Source organism: Sorex fumeus, unplaced genomic scaffold (assembly GCF_029834395.1).
Source record: "Sorex fumeus unplaced genomic scaffold, SorFum_2.1 ptg000072l, whole genome shotgun sequence".
In the NCBI taxonomy this organism is placed as follows: domain Eukaryota; kingdom Metazoa; phylum Chordata; class Mammalia; order Eulipotyphla; family Soricidae; genus Sorex; species Sorex fumeus.
The window spans coordinates 3,537,803-3,560,929 of record NW_026606129.1 but is presented as its reverse complement, the minus strand read 5'-3'; the positions used below and the strand labels follow the sequence as shown (position 1 = coordinate 3,560,929).

General features: G+C 55.9%; 1 protein-coding gene across 2 annotated transcripts in view; it reads right to left on the bottom strand.

Annotated features, from left to right (window-relative positions):
- The window catches only part of LOC130037372 (contactin-4), a 255,110-nt gene that overhangs the window by 106,061 nt on the left and 125,922 nt on the right, over positions 1 to 23,127 (bottom strand). For both annotated transcript variants that reach the window (XM_056129211.1, XM_056129213.1), the window contains exon 4: positions 1,419 to 1,514. In XM_056129211.1, the coding sequence (XP_055985186.1) occupies positions 1,419 to 1,514 (96 nt within the window). The remainder of the gene's footprint in view (positions 1 to 1,418; positions 1,515 to 23,127) is intronic.

The following is a 23,127-nucleotide window of genomic DNA, read 5'->3' as shown; positions in this document are numbered from 1 at the left end:
TTTTGGGGAGCTTGCCAGGCTCTGCTGTGCGGGCGGGGTACTCTCGGTAGCTTGCCGGGCTCTCTGAGAGGGACATAGGAATCGAACCCGGGTCGACTGTGTGCAAGGCAAACGCCCTACCCAATGTGCTATCATTCAAGCCTAGTATAGGGGATAACTGTTAATTGTGAGAGTTCACATCAGCTGTCGTTTGAGTTGTTAATGGCGATCTCCAGACATGACCAGAGGTCTGATCAGCATCTTAACAAGGCAGCGAAATCTGCCCACGATCAATCAGTTTATGTCCTCGTGTGTCACCACGAGGACACCACCCCTGGGAGACATTTCCCCCCAAAATATTTACCTAGTTCTACACCGTTACATGATCGTAAATCACAGAGCCCACTTCCAAAGAGAAGTAGAGCTCTGATATAACTCTAATTTTATTTTGGTTTTTGGGTCACACTCGGTGGTGCTCGGGGCTTAGTCCTGGCTCTGCACTCAGGCATCACTCTTGGTGGGGTCAGGGGGAGCACATGGGTGCCAGCAACCAAACCTGATATTAAACTCAAGCGAAAGGAAACAATCAAACCAAGCCTAACGAATAAAATTAGAAATGTCTCAAAGTTTTAACTGTGAAAATTACCACCACATTTGTCCTGCCTTTCATGCCCCCAGAGAGGTGTGCAGGACGGAGATGAATTCCCCAGGGCAGGTCTGTGAGGACAGAGAGAAACCGGGACCACCAGGACAGACAGAGACTCAGGGGTGGGGGACACTAGCCGCAGGGGGACAAGCTGCCCTCCAGGACACGCTGGTGCCCAGCGGGGTCTGCCATGGCTTGGGCCCTGGGGCTACTTTGGGACGAGTCAGTGCATGGCCCCAGGGCTAATGTGCTGGGGCTGGGCTTGCAGTGGTTAGGGGGCATGTTTGGGAGAAGCCATTACGAGGTGTGGGCTGGGGGGGGGGGTCTGAGGGCACATCTGGTTGTCAAGGGCTCGAGGGCTTGGCAGTGCCCATGGTGCCAGCCCACAGGCCCCTGCTCCGGCTCCCCCCACTGAGAGAGTCGCCAGATGCTGCCCGGCAGCCCATTCCCACACCTGTCCTCGGGGAATGTGGGTGCCCTGAGAGGTCAGCCGTGTCCACGCAGTGCACGGACACACCCGGACATGTGACCTGCACCCTCGGCCTCTGGAGAATCTGGGGACTCAGTTCCAGTATGGCCATGCCCGACCAGTGCTGGAAGGAGGTTCAGGCCACCCTGTCCCCTGTGTCTAGCAGCGAGGGCCCCACAACCCACTGCCGGCTTCTGCTCCTGGGAGAAGTCCACAAGGGGGCAGCAGTGGGCACCCACACCCGTGGGTGTCCCTCACCCTCAGGACACAGCACTGGCCCGTCCACAGCGCCAGAGAGAGCACGCAAGCCGCGAGCAGGCTTACCTCCAGAGTGCGCAGGTGGCCCGCACAGCAGCACCACGCCCTGGCCCTGCCGCACAGACACGGGGCTCCTCGCTCGCGTCTGGAAGTTCTCGAGATCTGGGGGGAAACAGAGGCAGGTCAGGAGCGCGACCGCAGGCTCCTCCGGGGAGCTGCACCCCCCCCCCCCGCCCAGTTCCACCTGCCCTGAAGCCTCTCAGCCCCCGTGACACAGGACATGGGGGTTCCTGGGGTGTGGATGGAAGCTCCCGGAAGGACCTCTGGCAGGAGCCACCACCGCCAGGAGGTGGGCGCCAAGCACCGGCCCCACAGCCACAGCGTGCGCACAGGCCAGGCCAGTCCTCCGCGCTCACACGGGAATGGCAGATGAAGGGCCGCATGCACACATGTGCACACACACACCCGGCACACACATACACACCATGGACACACACGTACACACCCACCCACAACCATGCACACATGTGTGCACCGACACTTGTGCACACACGCACACACACATTATGCACACACACAGGCACAGACACACATGCACACAAGTGCATGCACACCATGTAAATGTGCACACACATTCCAAGGACATACATGTGCACACATATGTGCACACGTACATACACCATTCACACACATGCTCTCACTCTGGCTCATCTGGAAACATCCCTGAGACGTGGCCCAGGCTGCCTGTGGAAATGTCCCCCGTCCAGCTCGCTGCAGGCCAGAGGTCACACACCACAGCCCAGTTGCATGAGCTGAGAGGTGGTCAGTACCGAGTTGGCATCTTGTCTACGCCAGAAACTGATGTGCCAGTGTTCAGAGTCGGGCATTTCCCCTTGGGGCAGCCTGGGGCCCGTTTCCCCTGCAGGGTCTCAGCTTGTGCTGGTCAAGCCCCTTGCAAGGAGGAGGTATCTCGGCTGGGCTGGTGCACAGACTGGGCTCTCCAGGCGGTCACCCTGGGAACCCCAAGGGACAGTCGTCTCAGCAGATCCTGGAGCGATCAGGGGACTGATTCCACTCATGCCCCCACTTTGTGGACAGGGAAAGAGGCAGGTCGGGGCTGGGGAGATGGTGCGGGGGAGTCACAGAGCCGGTGCACGCCGACCCGGCTGGATTCCCTGAGCCATGAGGACCCTGGGCATCACAGGAGCCACCCTGGAACGCCCAGCATCCCGGTGACTCCTGGCGCCCCAGAGCCTGGCAGGAGTGGAGCCTCGGACCCTGGCTGTGAACTGCGGGTGTATGAGTCGGGGCTTGCCAGCAGCCGGCTGGGGCTCCCCAAGCACCTCAGGAGAGCCTGGGGAAGAGGCATCGCAGCTGCTGATGGACAGCAGGCCGGGCAGTCTCCCTCCTGCCCCTGCGGGCTGGGTCCTCAGGGGACTTTGGGGAGCAGGAGATGCGGCAGCATCCCTGTCTCGCCGTGTCCTCCAGGACGCGGCACGCCTGAGCTTCGACATCACGTTTGTCAAGGATGAACATTTCCTTGGGACCCCTGGGTGCCCTCTCAGGGGTAAACACAGTGGGAAGCCAGCAGGAAGTGACTCCAGAACTAGTGTCCCTTATCCCTGGGCCCTGACAATGTGGCAAAGTGCCTGAAGCGTGCTCAGCTCGGACTGCAGAGCCCAAGCCGGCCCCACACTGGGTGCGTGGGGCTCCACACTTGGGGTGCCGGGAGTGGCTATAGGAGCTTCTCTCTCTTCTCTTCATGGAGATTTCAAGGGGTTCATCATGACTGTAAACCACCAACCAGCAAGTGCGCTGAGTCGGTCTGAATGGCCACTTCAGCAGACAGGTTCTCGGAACGAGACTGAAAAACGCCCTCCACACCCGGAGGAGACGGGACACTCTGAGCTGATGGGCAGTGGGGCAGCTCTTAGCCGATGACCCTCTCCAGCATGCTGAGAGAAGGGATGAGAGAAAGAGTCGCTAACGCTTCCTACGGAGCTGAAAGCTAGCTTCCTGGGCCACCCTTGAGTTTTCGTGGTTCCACGTAAGCCTGGTAAGGATGTTTTGACAGGGCTCTTAGCTGCTGACTGAAGCAGACGCCGCCTGAGCTAAAGGTCAGCCTGACTCGAAGTCAGAGCAGCGTGGCTGACCCCGGGCAAGCCTTTCTCATCAATAAAGTGGGAAAACAGGTGCTTGGTGGTGTGGGAATACCGACGGGTTGAGATGTAATAAGACAGAGATGCATAAGAGCTGGAACGCACTGGTAGGCGTGTTTGGGGCTCAGCGTCCACTGGGGGACGCCTTCCTCCAAGTTGGCCTGCATCGAGGTGCTGTGTCCGGCGGGTTCCACATAACAGATGCACCTGAGAGTTGGTGGCCACTCAGGCCTCCCATGGGGAGCGCCACGCGGCCTCGGCCGTCTCAGCCCTGCCTCTCCCTGGGGCCCGAGTGGTGAGCTGTGTGTTAATTTTCCAAATCAAGAATCTCGTCGGCGGATGGGCAGGTTTCAAAGCCCGCACACCTGGGCCCAGCACGGCTCCCACACACACTTTTCCCTGAGAGGTCTTTCATTCCGGAAGCCGCTGGCACACGCCCTGGCAAGGAGCAGCGGGCCACGGAGAGTCGGAATCCATTATGGGTAATGAACGCTCCGTCGCCATAACAGGCCACTAATAGCAAGAATAGCATCAATTTGCAAAATGTATCAAGGTCAGACCATGTGTGAAATACTTTTCATATGGCGCTCATTTAATTCCTTTATCATTTAAACTCCTGATCTGCAGGTGAGAGGGCTGAAGTCCATCGCCTTCTCCGTGCACAGAGCCGAGAGGCCAGAAGAGGAAACCGCATCTCTGCCCAAAGCCACTGAACTGGAATCCAGACCTTGGGGGCTCCCGGGGAAGGGGAATCTCCCTCTGGATGTGGGAGATCACGCCCGAGACTCACAGTCAGCCCGATGGATTTGACGCTCTGTGTGGGTCATAAAAACACGAAACACACACCCAAACGCCTCACTACCGTGAGTGAGCCAGAGCATCTGGTTCCGATCTCCTACTGTCCTGGTCTCCGCAGGTGAGCCCTCAGCAAGACTTTTAAACACCGAGAGCAGCCGGTGAACCTGGCTGGGGGGGCGTTACAGGAAGGGGCTTTGAGGAGGCAGGTGTTTGGGTGGGGGTGGGGAGTCGGTTCTGCCCTTCGTCACAGAGGCCTGTTACAGCTACAGCTGGAGTGAACTTTATGGGGCCCCAAAGGAATCTGCATCCTTGCCTCAGCTTCTCAGGAAGCTGGCTCTCCTGGCTTTTCATGGAGTTAAAAAAAATGGCAATCCATTCTTGGTGGTGATTTCATTCCTCAGCATTCTGCATAAATTCTTCCAAAACCACGTGCTAAGAAACGTACAATTTTATGGCAGATATGTTTCCGTATCGTATTTTTTCTGTGAAGACAACTGTCCTTTATTCTCCTAGAGAATGTAACCTCAGCATTTTATTTTTAAACAAGATTACAAAATACGTTTTCCGTACTTGGGTGGATATACTTATTGAGGACGCAGAGGAAGCGATTGAGCAGTTAATTCCTGGGGGAGTTTCAGTGTCCGAAGGCCCTAAGGCTGCAGTATGTGATAAATAATAAAAAGCCTTCCTATGAAAACATTTGGAATTCAGGTTGCAGAGCAAATCAGAACGTGAGGAGAAATGTGCCCCTATTCCTGTCCTGGGAGTTATTAAATGCTGCGTGGGGGCGTGGCTTCCCACAGCAAAGATCCACGGTATGGATGAGGAGGCAGATGCAGACCCCTGCAGACCCTGCAGTCACCTGCAGACCCCTGCAGACAGCAAAGACAGTGGCCAAAGAGAATCCGTTTGGGTCACACTCAGTGCAAGCCGGAGTCACGGTCAGGCAGCCGACACCCGGACAGGCACAGGACATTTGCTGAAAAAACCTGAGTGCCCGAGAACAGATGACTGGTTAAAGAAACTTTGGTACATTTACACAATGGAGTACTATGGAGCTGTTAGAAAAGACGAAGTCACGAAATTTACACACAAGTGGTACAACATGGAAAGTATCATGCTAAGCGAAATGACTCAGAAAGAACGGGATAGACATAGAAAGATTGCATTTATCTGGGGAACATAAAATAGGAGGCTAACACCCAAGAATGCTGAGATTAGTACCAGGAATTTTACTCCATGGCTTGGAGGCCAGCCACACATGCTAGGGGAAAAGGGAGCTCAGATAGAGAAGGGAGCACCAAATAAAGGATGTTGGGAGGATCCTCCCAGGGTGGGAGAAGCATGCTGAAAGTAGACTCTAGACCAAACATGATTGTCACCCATTGCCTCTTTTGCAAACCACAACACCCAATAAGAGAGAGAGAACAAAAGGGAATGCCCTGCCATAGAGGCAGGGTGGGATGGGGGGATGGGGGGTGGGAGGGATACTGGGATCCGTGGTGGTGGGAAATGGGCACTGGTGGAGGGATGGGTATTTGATCATTGCATAATTGAAACCCAAGCACAAAAATTTGTAAGTCTACAACTGTACCTCATGATGTCTCACTAATAAAATAAAATAAAATCAGCCACAAAGGAACAGATAACGGCACGCCACAGTCGGCTAGGAATCTACAGAGAGGAGAAATCACGCCGCGAAACACGCAGCATCCACACTGAATGTATGACTTTGTACCACAAGTTGGAAAAGTCCAGATTCCTTCTCCTCCTGACCAGGGTGGGCTGCATTCTCCCACACACAGTGCGTCTGGGCAAGACATTGCCAGAACGGGTTATCTCTGGGGCCGCCCCCTTCAATCTTGGGGGAAAGAAAGGACACTCAATAAGGAAATCAATATCACATGGAAAATGGTCCGGCAATATATCTGTTCTGAATATGGTTTCTATGACGATCGCAGCAGGTTTAACGAAAGGGTCTTCCCGGCACCCCGGAACTCTGGGTCACGTGGGCATCACAGTCCCAGCAACGCCTGAGCGTGCGTGGCAGGCCCTTGGCACCCGTCCGCCTGCATTCTCGGGGCTCACACGGGAGGCGAGGCCACACTCGCAGACCTTCAGAGTTGGGGCTGGAGTGAGAGCACAGCGGGAGGGCCCCGGGCTTTGATCCTGGGCACAGACGGGTGGGCCCACAACGAAAGAGAGAGGCAAGGACTGCGATGCATTCCTCCTCTCGTGAGATGGGCGACACGGCTGCCTGGCGCAGGGGAGCCCCGGGGACAGCGGCTCTGAGTGGGAACGGCCCCGTCCAGCTCACACGTCACCTCCTGCACTGAGTCTCCTCATCCTTCACTCCTGCATCTCCCAATGTGGGATAGTCCCTGCTTCCTCCCACTTGGCCAATTCAGACCCACACGGACAGTGTGTGGAGGATCTGTGTATGGGATCCAGCAAGTGGCACTTCTGGATGACAAAGCAGAGTGGACGGAAAGTGGCTCGGGAAAGCGCGGGCACTGACTCTTTGGGGACATGGTCCCAGGCCAGCCTGTGGGTCAGTGGGACGCTGCTTCTGACACCCTCATTTGGGCCAGACAGGTGCCAACAGGCAACCCCCACCCCAGCTAGGACAGCGACTCTGTCATTTTGATCCTGACTTAGAATGAAACGTTCAAATACACTGGGCTCAGTCAGTCTCCTTAGGAACGTCTCTGATGGAAAGTTCTAGAGAGAGCTTCTGCTATTCTGAATGTAAACATGGATAATATTTCACACGCAGGAAAAAAAAGAGTGCCTGGCTTTTATAATGGATACATATGGTATTTTAAAAGAAAGAAATGGCCATTTTAGATTATTTACCTGTTCATGGAGCTTCAACATTTTAGAAATTCACACTATCACATCAAAATGAGATTGATATCAATGGGATTAAAAATATGTAGCCGCAAAATGGTGACTGCACGCTCCCTTGTGTTTCTGACTTCTCCATCTGTTTACCCAAATATCTGCAAATATTCTTGAGCTCTTTTGTTCCAGGGATTGGCGGCAACCATTTTATCTCTCTAACAACCAAGTCAAACACAACAAAATGAAACCAAACTCTAAGGCTCTTTGCTCACGCTCCGACATTAATTACCCTAATTAGTCAGCCGTCTGAGGGAAGGGACCCGAATGTGATTCTAGGTGGTGTCTGACACCGGAAAGAAAGGCGAATCTTCCCGGAGCTCTTTGCACGGGTGACAAAGGGGCCTATTAATATTCCCACGTTAATGTACACCCAATTTACATAAGACTCATTTCCACAGCGCCTCTGACCTCCTCCGCGCGCCCGCGGCGCACCTCCAGGCGGCTTCTGAAAGATGCTTCCAGCAGGATTTCCAAGGAAACAGCAGCCCTGGGGAGAGCCCCCGGTGCCCGGCTGACCCCCGCTGCTCCCCGCTCTCGGAGGCGGCAAGCTTGGCTCACCCTCTGCAGTCACTACAGAGGAGAGTCGGTAACTTTGGGATGACTTTCCATTTCTACAGGTGCCCGTTTAAAACCACGAGCGGCTGTGACGGCGCTACCTGGCTGTGACTCACGGACGGCGAGCACATGAGTGGGTGCGTCGGGGCGGGCTCTAGAGAGCAGAATGGAGTCTCCAGGGGGGACTTTGATAGCCAGAGAGGAAATCAAGACAAATGTCTTCCGTGTAGGCACGGAAAGGGCCAGGGAAGGCTGAGGAGGCCAAACGAGGGAGGGATGCCAGGAAATAGGACGAAGAGCGGGGCAGCTTCCCTGCAAAGGCAGCTGGGGTTGCTTATTTATTCTTCAAAAAGAACCTGCATTGCGGGTCTGTGACCTCCAAAGCTGCTCGAGGGGCTTCGTGTACACGTCCTGCCGCCACCACCGCCAGTGTCCACTCCCTCCCCCGAGGGCCCAAAGGCCATTCCCATCCAACACAGTTCCGCCCCAGCCCTTCTCCTATTAACCCCTCAGATCTGTGGACTCAATGTCCAGCCGTGTGGTCACTGAGCACCTGCTACTCCTGAACTATATATTTTTCACCTCACACAGGAACGAGCTCACTCTGTGTCTATCCTTCTCCTTCTGACTGATTTCACTCAGCACGATCCCCTCAAGTTCCATCCATGCTGGAGCAAATTTATCTTTTGTACAGCTGCATAATATTCCATTGTGTGTGTGAGTGTGTGTGTGTGTGTGTGTGTGTGTGTGTATTACAACTTCTTATGTTTTGAGGGGGGGTCACACCTGTGATGCTCAGGGGCTACTCCTCCTGGTTCTGCACTCAGGAATTACTCCTGGGGGTATCGGGGGACCCTACGGGGATGCTGGGGATCAAACCTAGGCCAGCTGTGTGTGGACAAGGCAAGCACCCTCCCCGCTGTGCTATCACCCTGGCCCCGTGTCTGCTCCAGCTTCTTGACCAGCTTATCCGGTTGGCACTGGGGTTGTCTGTGTGGAGAGAGGCGCCTTCCCCCCTCTGCTCCTTTTCGCACCACTTGCCTGGATCATTTTCCACTTCCAGCAACAAAAGCTCTGCAAGAACGGGAACCTCCCTCCCCCATGGTACTTGGTCCACAGACCGTTGGAACAGGACGCGCCTCCCCGGGGAGCGTCAGGTCTGCTCAGCCAGCCGGGGCAGTGCTCAGGGCTCCCTCTCCCGGGGTCCTTCACTGCAGTCACACAACCATGAACATGGCAGTATCGTAGCGACCCATTTTATAGAATGGAAAACCAGCATCCCAGAGCACAGACTCGGTTCCAGGCGAGTGTGCTTCAGCAGGCGGGGGTCTGGGCCCGGGGCTCGTGCCGCACTAGGTCGAAGGGCCGAGGGGGAGCAGATCCGAGATGGCCCGATGGGTCTCTCGCCCTCCTCACCCCGCTGCGATTATTTTCTTGACTTTACAAGAAAATCAAGGTGGCTCTGCTGCCCTCTCCCCGCGAGAGCAGACTTCCCTGAGAGCTATTTTTATTTCTCATTTTATTCCTTCTCTCCTCCCTCAGTTCTCTGACATTCTCTATTTTATCTAGACCTCTCTGCTATTTAGGAAGACAAAGAGCAACTCAATTGAAGATGTTTGAGCTTCCCTGCGTGTTCCATACAAATGTGCAGTGATCAGGCGGGCGAGGAGGAGTGCCGAGTGGACGGGGCGTCGTAAATAACACGCTCCCTCGGGGACAGCTGCCCTCGGAGGTGAGCCGTCATCACCAGCACTTTTCCCCACGGGGGCTCATCTCTCCCACACCTCACCCGGGCTGGGGAATGTTGATAGTCGGGCAACGGCAAGCTCTCTCTGGTGTCCTGACACCACACCGAGAAGCCCTTTCAAGAGTCCTCGTCCTCATCAAACATGGGGCCAAACAGACTCAAACAGACTCTTCCTGGTGCGGGCAAAGGCTCTCTGTGATCTGGCCCCTGACCCCGCCCGGCGTTGCCCTGACAATCACACCTGCTTCCTGCCCTCCCCACACTGCCAGCTCACCTGCCCCAGGACCTTTGATCCTGCTGCTTCTGCCGCAGGAACTGCCCCCAGTGCAGCCGATCATCAGCTTCTTTTCCTAGAGTTTCTGCGGAGCAGATGCCCACCCGGCCCCCGTTGCCCTCGCCACATCAGTTTGGGGTCCTCTCCTGCCCCCCTGGACAGTGGGCAGGAGCTGGAGGGCAGCAGGACCTTGGCCTTCTCCGGGCTCACGTGTCCCATGGTGTCAGATCCAGATGACATGCCTGGTTAGAATCAATTTGTGAGCAGGGCCGTTGCCGGCCCCTCGGCCATCGATCACGCGCCCATCCGTCCTTCATCCGCCGAGATCATTCTGGACGTGATCGACTGACGATCATTACGGCTTTGACAGAGAGAAACATGTTCTTCCTTTTGAACTTTGCTTCATGGCCTTTGCTTCTCCCTTCCGGAAATTAAAACCCGCTCGAGGTAATTCATCACAGCGGTCCCCGCGTCAGTGGGCAGTGCCGGGGGGCTCGCCGGACAGAGGCGAGGGAGGCTGGAATGAATATTCTCCGAGGAGGGGCCGAGAGGAACCCAGGCCACTTCACTGGGCCTGTGGCCCTGTCAGACCCGACCCGGCAGGTGGCCACAGTCTGGACAGCAGCGGGAGAAGCCCCTGGGCTGCTGGAAGTGGCTGACTGTTTCGTCTGTTCCTGCTCAGTAGTCGAGCTTCTGGGTGTGATCCTGGCCTGGGCGTGGCAGCTGATCCTGCAGCCCTGGACGACTGCCCTGGAGCGGGGACAGAGCCCGTGTCCCCCTATGGTCCACCGCCCCAGATTCCCTAATCCACAGGGTCGGGGACCCTCAGCCACATCGGGAGAGTCAGATTCCTGCACTGCCATTTCCTCTGGAGGTTGGGGTCATGCCAGGGGTGTTCAGTGCTGACTCCTGGCTCTGCACTCAATGATCCTGATGGGCTTGGCCAACCATCTGGGGTGCCGGGGATGGAGCCCTGGCTGGCCACGTGCAAGGCCAGTGCCTGCCCTACTTCCCCATAGCTCCAGCCCCAGAGTCCTGCTTGAAAGTCACAGGGACACTTGGCCACAGGCTGTCCTGTCGGCTGCTGTCATAATAAGGCACGCACCTCGAAGCCACCGGGCCTCAGCTCGGGCTCATGTGCTCTGCCAGGCTATTATTTGGGGCGGGAAGGGGGTGGTGTCAGCTGTTGGGGTGACGGGTTTGTTGAGTCATTGGCCGAAACACGGCGAGTTCTCATCCTTCTCCTTTGAGACGGAAACGTGGCTGCAGCCCTGGGCGGAGGGGGGTAGGGAATTAGCTGCATGTTGGTTACAGGAAGATTAAGAGCATCAGAAAAGTTGTGTATATAAATGAAATTCCCAGATGACGAGCAGCTGTTATTTATGTTGAATTTAAGTTGCTTCGGCAGTTTCCACCATATATTTTTATCTCATTTAATTACAGTTTTGAAAATAAAACCACCACCAAGTACACACACAAGCTCTGTGCTCACGCAGCGCCCTTAGACCAGAGGTGATCCGACTGGCCTGGCCTGCCGCTCCCTTGCGGGAAAAAGCCGCCACTCAGCACCTCTCTGGAGACCGCCTCCTCCCAGCCAAGGGCAGAAAGCTCCCTGCCGTGCCAGCTGCCTCGGACCCCATCACACAAGCAACCCGGGTCAGCGCAGGCCACCGCGGGTGTCGTGGTGGCACGGCGGCACAGGGGGTGGGGGTGGGTCTGGGGGCCACTCTGTGTCCCCCGCAGCCCAGGCCAGGATGGAGACACGGGTTCAGGGCCCAGCTGACACCCAGACTGTGGCTACTGATAGTGGCCCGGCACTGACCAGCAGAAGTACCAGCATCCTCTTGGGTGGACATTTCTGTGTGCCTGGGGTCGATGCTTAGAGGTGGGACTGCTGACACATTGGAAGTCCTGTCTGCAGTTGTCTGAGTGGCTCCAGACCGTCTCCCCAGGCACCCAGTCAACCACGGGCCCATTCCCTCCACGCCCATCACTCTAATCCATCAGCCTGAGCCCGTCTCTCCATCTCCCATTCAGAGACTTCCCGTCCCGGTCTCACTTGTCACACGCTGACCTGCCCCAAAGGCGCTGCGGGCACTTTTGAGGGCTTCTGTCATTCTCACCGAGGCTGTCCTGGGCCCCTGCAAGGCCTCCCTGCAGAACGGCCACTGCCCGCTGACCTCTCGAAGGTGCTGGGAGCCCTGACAGAGCAGGGCCGGTGGCGAGGACAGCAAGGCAGCTCAGGCGGTGATGGCGCCACCGGGTGTGGCCCACACACTCGCCCGTCTGACGGTCTTTGGTGCCCGCTGGGCTCTGGGCGCTCTGTGGGGCTGCCAGGCCCCCGAGCCTGGAGCGAGGGTCTCAGGCAGGTGCTGACGGCTCACACAGAGGCCCTGCGTGGCTGACGGCCAGACTCTCCCTCGTGGAAGCCACACTTCAGGGAGAACAGGGACCAGAGAACAGGCCAATGCCAGGCTGAGCAACATCTTGATGGGGCAGCAATGGGCAGGGCAGGCACGTGGGGGGACTGAGCAGTGACCCCCCAAGCCGGGACCTCCTTTCTGTTCCTACGAGGCTGAGTTTCGGCCCATGGAGCTTTCAGAGGCGACTGAGCACTTCGTCTCCGACTGTGGCCCTTGGCCTGGGGCGGGGCCGCATGCAAGGCCTCCGATTAGCGGTGCCAGACAGCGTGTGCCCGAGACCCTCTAAAACGGAGCGTGTGCCTGAGACCCTCTGAAATGGAGCAGATGCCTCAGGGGCAGCTGCCCACTGCCTCCTTCCCCCTGCAGAGCTCGGCGGCCTTTCTGCATCAGCTCCGTGCCCTGTCCCTCTCTACTCTGCCTGCGAACGTGACCAGACTGACAAACTGACGAGTGCAAACACCCAACGTCCCCTCGTCTGATTCTCCACGGAGCATCCAGGGAGATGGCAGTGCTAGCTGCCCTCGAGAGGAAACCTCAGGACTCGGCCATGCCAGGGGAACGGCTTCAAGGCGACCCTCGGAGGGAAACGGCTGCTGGCGCTTCTGTGAGGTCCTGTTTGCATTGACTCATCTGCCAACGGTTATATTCTCACAGGGCATGTGACTCTCGCCAGAAAGGAGATTATCTGTGGTTTATGGTGATCAGAGCAGCCTTCGCCTGGCCAGAGCAAGGTTCCTGGGGGAGGCAAAGGAGCAGAAATGCCAGGGGGATGGAGATCGGGGGCCAGAATAGCCGTCACCACTGGGCACACACACACACACACACACACACGTGTGTGTGCACACCATACGCAAGCATACACATGTGCACAATACACATGCACATACATGCGTGCACACAAGCACACACATACAGGTGTGCACATGCACACACATACAAACACACACATGTACAAACACACACGCGCATGTGTGCACATACGGGCATTCACACATGTGCACACACACATGTGTACGCACACACATGCGCATCACATGCTGTCTGGAGCTGCCCCGGCCAGAGAGAGGCTCTGTAGGGGTCTTACAGGCTAAAACCGTTTAACCGCAAAGAGTCTCAGGCCAAGCTGCAGAGAGGGTCCACACAAACACCTGTTTTCTTACATTTCCCCAAACAGCTCACTTGACACACTCTGGAGGTGACTTCCAGGACATTGGGTGGAAGGAAAGCTCACTGGTTAGGGAAACTCTTCCCTGAGTCGGGAGCAGGAGGAGGTGCTGAGACATAGGAGAGTCTAGACTTTGGAAATGCCCCTTTCAGCCCGGACAATGGACGAAGCCAGGACGTTCAGCCAAGCCGGGCAGCTGCACGAAACGCCCTGTATTTCACCCTTCCAGGACGCTTTGAGGAACACCCGGTCTTGTATAGGACAGAAGCATTAACGTTTCCTCTGGAAGGAAGGAGCTCACACCCAATGCGAACTGGGTAATCCTTATTCCTCTTTATTCAAGAGTGGGACCAGCCTAAATTAGATTTCATTGAATTAATGCAGCAATGAGAAAACTTGGGGGTATATTTAGCTTGTGTATTAAGTATGGATTTTATTTTTGGATTACAGCTTTTCATTTCCATTTTTTTCCTCAGGAAAATAAGGGCACATTAAAAACCATACTATGGAATGAAAGGGGATATTGAAAGTGAATTTAATCAAGTGTTATTTTTAGATGAGGGAATGTCAAAAGATTTGGCTTCATTGGCCTTAGGAAACCTCCAATTCTGTCAGCTACAGTGACAACTTTTTCAACTTCCATGTTTAGTTTCCAGAAATCCTGTACTGACGGAGCTGGGGGGACACTGCTGGCCGCTGTCCCCCAGCACGCCCACCGTCCTCGAATCCAGCGTCGGAGGAAAGGGGCGAGCCCCACCAGCTAGAGCGGTGCTTGGGTGAGCACTGGCTGCCGGGGCGTGCAGAGCAGCAAGGACAAGACGCTCCATGCGCTGCCGTGTCGAGCATGTCAAGGGCTCGGCCCAGGGTTTAGCAGAGAAGAAAACACTCAGCTCTCCGCCCCAGCGGTCTCTGCACTGACGGAAGGCCAAGAAAAGTTCCTTTCCAACGTCTGAGAAGGATAGAATGAAATTTCCTGCAGTCACGAGCGAGTACCAAGTAGGTGTGATAAGATGACTTCACCCACTATCAAACTTTTCATAAATCTCATTAGTTTTGTACAGATCCAACTTCCTTTTTGGAGATGCAAAATGAGGCAGCCGGGGTGAGCTGTGATGTGACCCCAGGACACAGCCCGGCGCTCCCTTTTCTGGGGGGACCGTCCCTAACTCTGCAGGCTGGATCTCGGGACATCCACAGGTCGTCTCAGCCACGCGTGGCACAGGGGAGAGAATGGCGGGTGAGTGGGCTGGGGAGGGAGGCGGGAGCCGGTACCGCTGGGAATGGCCGAGCCCCTCCCCCACATAGGCGGGGCACGTCCAGTCTCTTCCTGACTCAGGTGTAAGATCAAATGCCACTTTGGCAAATGCAGCCTGGACACGCCCCCTACCTGACCCTCAGGCTGGTCAGTGCCAGGACCGCTGGGCTCTGATGAGTCTTACTGAAACCGGCAGGACACGCGGCTGGCAGAAGCTGCTGCGGGCATCTCCCTGGGCATGTGGGCAGAGAACCACAGCATCTCAGGTTCCAGGACCCTGGCAGAGGGGTCGGATGGCAGCTGTCTCAGCCTCTCCTGTCCATGTCCGAGAGCTGGCCCACAGGGAGGCCATGCTTCAAGAATGGCGTTTTCCCTTAAACAACAAGGAGCTTTGCATCACCTGAGCCTGGACAGCTGAGGCCCTGCGGGGCTCTCTGGCCATAACAAGGCGCCCACGTGGGGAGGGGGCACTGAGAGCAGCAGCTGGACCTGCCCCCAAGCACTGTCCTCAGAGTCCAGAAGCATGAGCACAGCTGCCAAGAGGAGGCTCAGGGCCAGTTGCATGTGGCATGTGTTTTTTTTTTTCGGGGCGGGGGGAGGGTCACACCTGGCGATGCTCAGGGGTTCCTCCTGGCTCATGCATTCAGGAATTACTCCTGGCGGTGCTCGGGGGGCCATATGGGACTCTGGGAATCGAACCTGGGTCAGCCGCATGCAAGGGAAACGCCCTCCCTGCTGTGCCATCGCTCCAGCCCGTGGCACATGCTTTTCATCTTTGTGGTCGGGTAACACAGAGCGAGTGGGCAGGAGAATATGGGGAACGGGGGCCGTGAGACCGGCTGAAGATCCGGCTGATCCGGCTGGTCCCAGAAGCCCTGGGGGAACGCGGCTCTGCGTCCACTCTTTGGGCGGGGAGTGCTCGGCCGCACCCAGACTTGGGAGTACTCCGGCTTTGTGCTCCAGGGACCACAGGTCATGAGGACCAGGTCTGGATCAGGGCCTCGACTTCCACCCCCAATCCCTGTCCACCCCTGCACGCCGCTTCCTGCTCTGCCCAGCCCACGCCCCGCCAGACAGCCTGTATCCCCACGATTCGTTCTGGCAGGGGCTTTGCAATGGCGTGAGGCCTTTCACCCCCTAGAAGCAGGCACTCCAGGGGGCTTCGCTGTTTGGCCCCGGCTGTGCCCTTGGGAGCGATGATCAAGGAGCCAGCCTGGACCTTTCCTTCCCGTCATCTACCTCATGTCACACTGCATGCAGTGATTCACATGGGCTGTCGTGAGTGAGCTGACGCAGAGGCCAGGAAGTTGGGCCGCTCACAGACAGGTCACCTGAGAGGAGGATGCCCAGGTGTTGCCCTGACAGGGATGGAGGAGAGAGAGACGAGGCCGGTGGGAGGGAGCTGGGGGCAGGCGCTTGTCCCACACAGGCAGATGTGGGTCCCTCCCAGCACTTTACAAGGTTCTCTGAGCATGGCCGTGGGTGAGCCCAGTGTGCAGGTCAGGAGAAAGCCCCGAACTCTGCTGAAGGTGGCCCAGAGCCAAACAGGGGAGAAAGAGAAAGAAAGGAAGGAAGGAAAGAAAGAAAGAAAAAAAGGAAGGATGGAAGCAAGTAAGCAAGAAAGAAGGAAGTAAAGAAAGAGAAAGAAAAAAGGAAGGAAAAAAGAGAAAAAAGAAACAAAGAAGAAAAGGAAGGATGCAAGAACGAAAGAGGGAAAGAAAGAAAGAGAAAGGAAAAAGGAAGGAGAGAGAGAAAGAAAGAAAAGGAAGCAAGCAAGAAAGAAGGAAAGAAGGAGAAAGAAGGGCATTTGGAGGGGTGCGTGGACAGCATTCGCTGTTCCCCGGCCAGGAGCTTTGAGGAAGCAGCCTGGGCCAGTCTCCCCGAGGGGTCCGAGCGATAATCCAGGGCGACTCTCCCCGAGGAAACCCAAAGCCCTACAGTGCAGGGACGCAGCCCCTGGGGAAGGGCCGGAGCCTTGGCAGCAGCCAGGTTTCCAGAGAGACGAGCAGACAGACACGCGAGAAGGAGCCCGATTCCTCGGAGCGGGAGACGCTTCTGGCTGCTTCTCCTCCACCTGGCACCGGCTCGCGGCCTTTTACACAAGGTCAGCGGTCCTCGCTGCAGAGCTGGAGTGTGGGAACAACTCAGCCTTGAAGTGGCTGTCTGCAGCATCCGTGATGACAGTGACCCTCCGGGGAGCGGCTCCGGCTCAGGTGACCGGGACTGTGACAGCGACGTCCCCGTCCCTTACGGGAGCTGAGCTCTGCTCTGCGGCTCTTGTGCCTCTGAGCACCTCATGCAGATCCCGTGCCTTCCCTGTGCGTGGCCTACACACGCCCTGGACTAAGTTTGTGCAATTCATCACAATTATATGCCTTTCAATCCTTTGTGCATTTATCTTGGCTCCTCAAGCAGTGCTCGGGAAGCCCCGGAGACCTTCCCATGGCACTGGATGCTCAGAAGAGGCTCTGCTCTGTGGTCCTGGGTGGGGGGGGGCAGGGCGGGGGCACTGAGGGTCAAACTCAGGGCTTCACCCACGCCAGGCCTGCTGCCCCGACCCCTGGCCTCGGGCCTGAACCCTACACTCACTTTAACACTTCAGAACCTAAAACAAGGATCATCTTTCTCACTCTTTCCCATCTCTTGCTTCCTCCTCCTCCCTTCTTCTCCCTCCCTCCCTCCCTCCCTTCCTCCATCCCATCTCTCTCGCCCCCTCTCATGCTGAATGGAAACCAAGAACCCTCTCACTTGCAGTCCATGGGATGGGTTATGACAGGTGCCTCTTAGCCAGGCTGTTTCTGCGGCTGATCCTCTAGGAAGCCTTTCCACTTTTAGCTGAACAGTCATATCCAAATCTGAGTGCTTTTCTTAATTCAATTGGCTTTCGAACGTTTCTGCTTAGGAAGCTCACAGCCAGAATTAGTACTAACTCAGCTGCAAAGTACAAGACCCAAGTACAAGACAAGTGTTCCAATTGGCTGGAGATACTTGGGGGAAAAAATCTCATTCAAAACGAAGAGCAGCCGTAATATTCCAGAAGATAAATGTTAGTTCTTTCAAACTCGGTGGTTATGAATCCTCAGATGATCCCACGGCAAGTATTTTATGAGGCTATTATCAAAAAGCGATAGCACAGTAGGTATGGCGTTTGCCTTGCACACGGCCGGCCTGGGTTTGATTCCTCTGTCCCTCTCCGCAAGCCCGGCAAGCTACCGACAGTATCCTGGCAAGCTCCCCATGGTGTATTCAATATGCCAAAAACAGTAACGACAAATCTCACAATGGAGACTCGACTGGTGCCCGCCTGAGCAAATCGATGAACAACGGGACGGCAGAGCTACAGTGCAGAGCTATTATTAAAGTTAAAATTCTTGCCCGAGTCAGGAAGGTGGGATCCTGGTCCCCGATTCCCTCGGAACAACCCTGCTCAGCACGAGTGTGTTCGGGTGTGTAGGGCAGAGCCCAGGTCGGTGCAGATGCGGGGTCCTCCCCGGCACCCAGGGCCCAGCTCAGTTTGTGGCCGTAATTAAGTCCCACATCTCCTGGCGCGAGGAGGGCGCTGGGTTCCCGGGCAGCCTGTCTCCACAGATGAATGCCTTTAATAAGAGCAGGCGATGGCAGGAGGCCACCACACGGCCACAGGGCAGGCCCCGAGACTAGACGGGAGCCCACACAGCCTGCCTGCTGTCCCCTGGGGAACAGATGCAGCTGTGCTTCCGCCACGAGCCGTGGAACCACCACGAAATCAGGAGGCGTCCGTGGTTCCTCACCTTTTAAGAGAAATGGTTCCTGACCCAATGTCGGTGGTGGCCATGCTCCCCCGGGCAGCTGCCAGTCCTGTCTGCCGACCCAGAAACACACTAACGTCTCGTGAGAACAACCCGGGCTCCCTCCCCGAAGCCCCCCACATCAGCCCAGGACTCTGGGACAGCAGGTTTGGGGACCGTGCCACATCTGCAATTGATCCATGAATTAATAACAGCTGGGCTGCAGATGACGCGCAAGTCCTCACCAGCTCTGAGCACGCGAGGGGCACCAGAGAGCATTTTCCTGGCAGCAGAGAACTCAAGAGTGAGAAGGGGTGTGGATGAGGAAAGGGAGGCTGGAGCCATCCCGGGTACGTCGGCCATGAATGCCAGCCGGCTCTGCTCCAGCTGGTTCTGGGGGGCTCCCCTCACCCCTCTGCCCCCTACAGAGGACACGGTGATGCCCGTAGGGCTGGGCCAGTCTGACTGCACAAGGGGCCAAGGTTCCTGGAGCTGGTCCCGCCAGGCCTGAGTACGCCTCTGTCGCCACAGGGGTGGGGAGATCTCTTGGCAGAGGTTTGGGAGAGACGGCAGCATCTGTGGGAGGGGGCGGGCGGCACTGTGGGAAGGCAGAGGGGGGCCACGGAGCCAGAGACGGCGGAAGCCTTGAGCCACAGAATCCCTTCAGGTGGTTGGAGTCTACCACAAGTGTGTGTGGGGAAGGGCAGTTAGGATAGAGAAGGGAGCACTATGGCAACAATAGCTAGAAATGATCATTCTGGTTAAGAGCTGAGTGTTAAAAGTAAAGGGATACATGATAGCCTTTCAGTATCTGTATTGCAAACCACAATGTAACACTGTAGCACTGTCCTCCTGTTGTTCATCGATTTGCTCGAGCGGGCACCAGTAACATCTATTGTGAGATTTGTTGTTACTGTTTTTGGCATATCCAATATCCCACGGGTAGCTTGCCAGGCTCTCCGAGAGGGATGGAGGAATCAAACCCGGGTTGATGTGTGCAAGGCAAATGCCCTACCTGCTGTGCTAGCAAACCCAGTGTACAAAAGGAAAAGAGTGAGAGAAAAGAGAAAAAATAGAGGTAGAAAGAGAGAGGGAGAGAGAGAGAGGAAGGGAGAGGGAGGGAGAGGAAGGGAGAGAGAGGGAGGGAGAAAGAGGGAGAGGGATAGAGAGAGAGGGAGGGAGAGAGAGAAGAGTTGGGGTGGGAGGGAACCTGGGGACACTGATGCTGGGAAATGTGTCCTGGTCGAGGGATGCGTGTTCAAACACTATGACTGAAACCTGATCATGAACAGCTTTATCAGGATCTATCTCGTGGTGATTCAGTAAAATATTTGAGAAATCAATGCCCTCAGATGGCCCCGCAAGGTGGCGGCTCTCGGGGGAGGAATGTGATCCCTGAGGCTCTGATTCTGACCGCGCCCGCTGGCGACCCCTTCAGAAGAGCTGATGATTTTCTCCCTAACTGGGAAGTGAGGGGATGCTTTTGTCAGGGGACTCGCTCAGCACCGAGGACAGGTGTAAGAGTGAGGAAGGTCACCATCACAGTGAATCCCTTCCTCACAGGAAATGCCTCGCACTCACGCTCCTTGCAACGGGGCGGGTTCCAAGTGCAAGAGTCACCCTTCACCCCGCAGCCAGAAGTGTTGTTTCTCAGGTTCTGCAGAGTGGCTTCCTTCCACCCTTTCCCTTATTCAGTTGTCTGTGGGCTCTCTGTTTTCCGTCACAAGGAAATGTCTGACTTGCAGAGCTAACACCCCCCAGACATGACCACTTATAATAGTTCCACAGACAGAACAACCAAGCGCTCTCCTTGCTTTCAGTGGAGAGTGACTTTCATCCATGTAACTTCCCCATGGACTCGGGGTCACTGGTATTATCACCATCACCATCACCATGACCCTCTGCATCCCCAGGTCATCACCGCACCCTCAGTGCCATCATGTGAGTCATCACCAAGAAAGTGCCCACCATCACCGCAATCTCAACACCCTCCCCCTCATCCCGTCACCGGCACTAGTCCATGGATGAGGAAGCAGGTTCTGAGCAGAGAAGCCATCTCAGTTATTAAGCGGATAAGGCCGACCCATCTGGTTTCACAGCCCTGGGTCTGTTCCTTACGAGGTCAGATTCCCAAGGACGAGTGGGTACAGCCTCACCCTGTCACCCATGGAGGACATTCTTACCTAACAAAGGGGAAAACCAGGTGATGGGCTGGCTGCAGCCTGGTGCTGCCCACTCTGGTCGTGGAACGTCCCACTGAAGACGGACGAGCTGGGCTCTGCAGAGACCCACGCCTCCAAGTGCTATGACTTACAGAGGAAGCATTCTGGGTCAGAGCGAGTGGACCAAGGTAGGGCTCTCACCTTACACAGTCCATCGGGTTCTATCCCGGCACCTCAGTGGGTCCCTTGAGCCCCACCAGGAGTGATCCTTGAGGGCAGGGTCAGGAGTAAGCCCCGAGCACCATGGGGTCTGGTCACCAGATCAATCAATCAATCAATCAATCAAAAGGGAGCATTCCTGACCATTCCTTTGGCAAACACAGGAACCACGCTGTCCCCAGGCCTGGGTCCTGTCAGGCCACTGGCTGGCTGGAGAGTCGCTCTGGAACAAAAGCCCTTGGGCGCCTGGTTGAATGGCTCCTGCATTAAGAGCTGACATTCCAAAGACGGTTCTCAGCGCCCTGCCCTGGAGGATGAATGCTTCCTAATTTGACCTTTAGAGCAGAAGTTTTGTATGGGATTATAATTTAATTGAAAATGAATTTCAGAAGACAGAGCGCATTCTCCAAAAGATTGAAGAGAGCAATTAGCCAAATGGTGGTGTTTAAAAATGATCCTAGCAGAGATCCTTCTTTTGAGTTTATATCTGATTGATTTTGAATATCTTAACATGATAAAAAACATTGGCAGTGGGGGCCTCCGTCATTTCAGAGCACATTATTTACATCTCCAAATGCCATTTTTATCCTCATTTTATCCTTAGAGGCACTGAATATCTGATCAGTTTACCCCTTTTGTTTGGCTAAGTGAATTGCATCACCGTGAGTCACACCGGGAATGTGGTTGTGGGAGACGAACTCTCCACTCTCAACACCCTTAAAGTCTGGCTCTGTGGCCCTGCACCTCCTGTCATGGGAGCCCAGCAGCTCTCCTGTGCCGATCATTCTCCTGCAGGTGACAGGAAATTCACTCCAGATGTGGCTGGTGTCCCAGGGAAGGAAGTGTGGAGGCCATGTCCCACGCCCTGGAAAGGAGCGACCACACCCCGAATACATGGCCACACCCCTGAATGTGTGGTCACACCCTGTCCTGAGAGAAGGGGCCACAGGGCACAGGAGGGACGTTCACACTGCAATCACGTGATACGGAGGAGGGAGGGGGTGGGCGGGAGGAGGAACAGAGCCAGGCCTGATTTCTGCAGGAAACCAGCAGGTAAGCACAAGGCTGGGTCACTCCCGTGTCCCTCGAGGGGCAGTGCCACCCACTTTTGGAAAGATGGTGGAGAAGACCCTTCTTGTCCCGAGTTCCTGAGAGTATGTTACTCTGCGGCAGCCAGGGTGGAGCAAAGGATCCGACAGCCAAGCTTCCTTGCTCTAGTTCAATTTTCAAAGCTACAGCTGAAGTTCCTGGGGTTATGACAGAAAGCATCATGGGGTGGACGTGCAGTTCCACTGAAGGTGGCTCTAACTCGTGAACTGCGAGTGTCGTGACTGTGTGAGGAGACAACGGGGACAGACACAGAGCCATGTTCTGTAAAGCGTTGGCACTAAGGAGCTGTGGGAAGGGTTCCCGTCACAGTCTACTGGCCGTGACAGCACAGAGGATACTAGATGTCCCTGAGTGTCACCGAGGTCCTGTCTGGCACACGGGGAAAGAAGATGTTCCTGAGTTCTGTGAGGATGGAGGGAGATACACACAGATGGTGTGTGCACAGTCGTGGCAGTTCCCCTGCTGTGACGGTTATCAGGATCGTCCTGTTTCCCTGGGTCTGCGTGCCCCGTCCCCCACTGACAAGGAAACCAGACCTGGAGAAGGGAAGTTACTTTCCAGTAGTCCAATAGCCAGGAGGCCACAAGACCTGCCCTGCGCTCAAGGCTGTCCTGGGTCTGCGCCTTGCCCCAACACTGCCCCTTCTCCGCCTGGTGCCTCTGGCTGATGTTCGAGTCAACAGCCCTGGGTCCCGGCTGCTGCTCATTGGCCTCAACTGCTCCCTCATCGGGATCCCATGCTCCTGTAAACCCCTCCCTCAAACTCCTATGCGCACAAGAAGACATCAGGCTTTTCTCGCAGTGCCTCCGAGTCTCTCTCCTTCCTCGTGGCTCTCCGGTCGGACTGCAGTGCCCTCAGATTGCACAGGGCCGTGAGGCTCTGACATGCGGCCACACACCTGAGTACCAACATGGGATCACACGAAGCAGAATCATGTGACCGGAGTTTCAGGCTTACATTTTAATTTGGGCCGCAGAGTAGCAGGTGCTCCCCTGGGGAGCTGCCTCTCGAATCTGGGATGGCATTTCAGCGCATTTGCAGTTCATTGCTCTGCACAGACACGGATCTCATCCTTTTTAAACACAGGAAACCACACGCAGATGAGGACTTCTCCGGAAGCAAACAGTTCTCGGCTCCAGGGGGACCTGTTCTCTCCTGGGCACGGTTAGAGGGAGGCAGTGGACCGGAATGGCAGCTCTCACCTATTTCAGGGGAATGTGGTGTGTGTGTGTGTGTG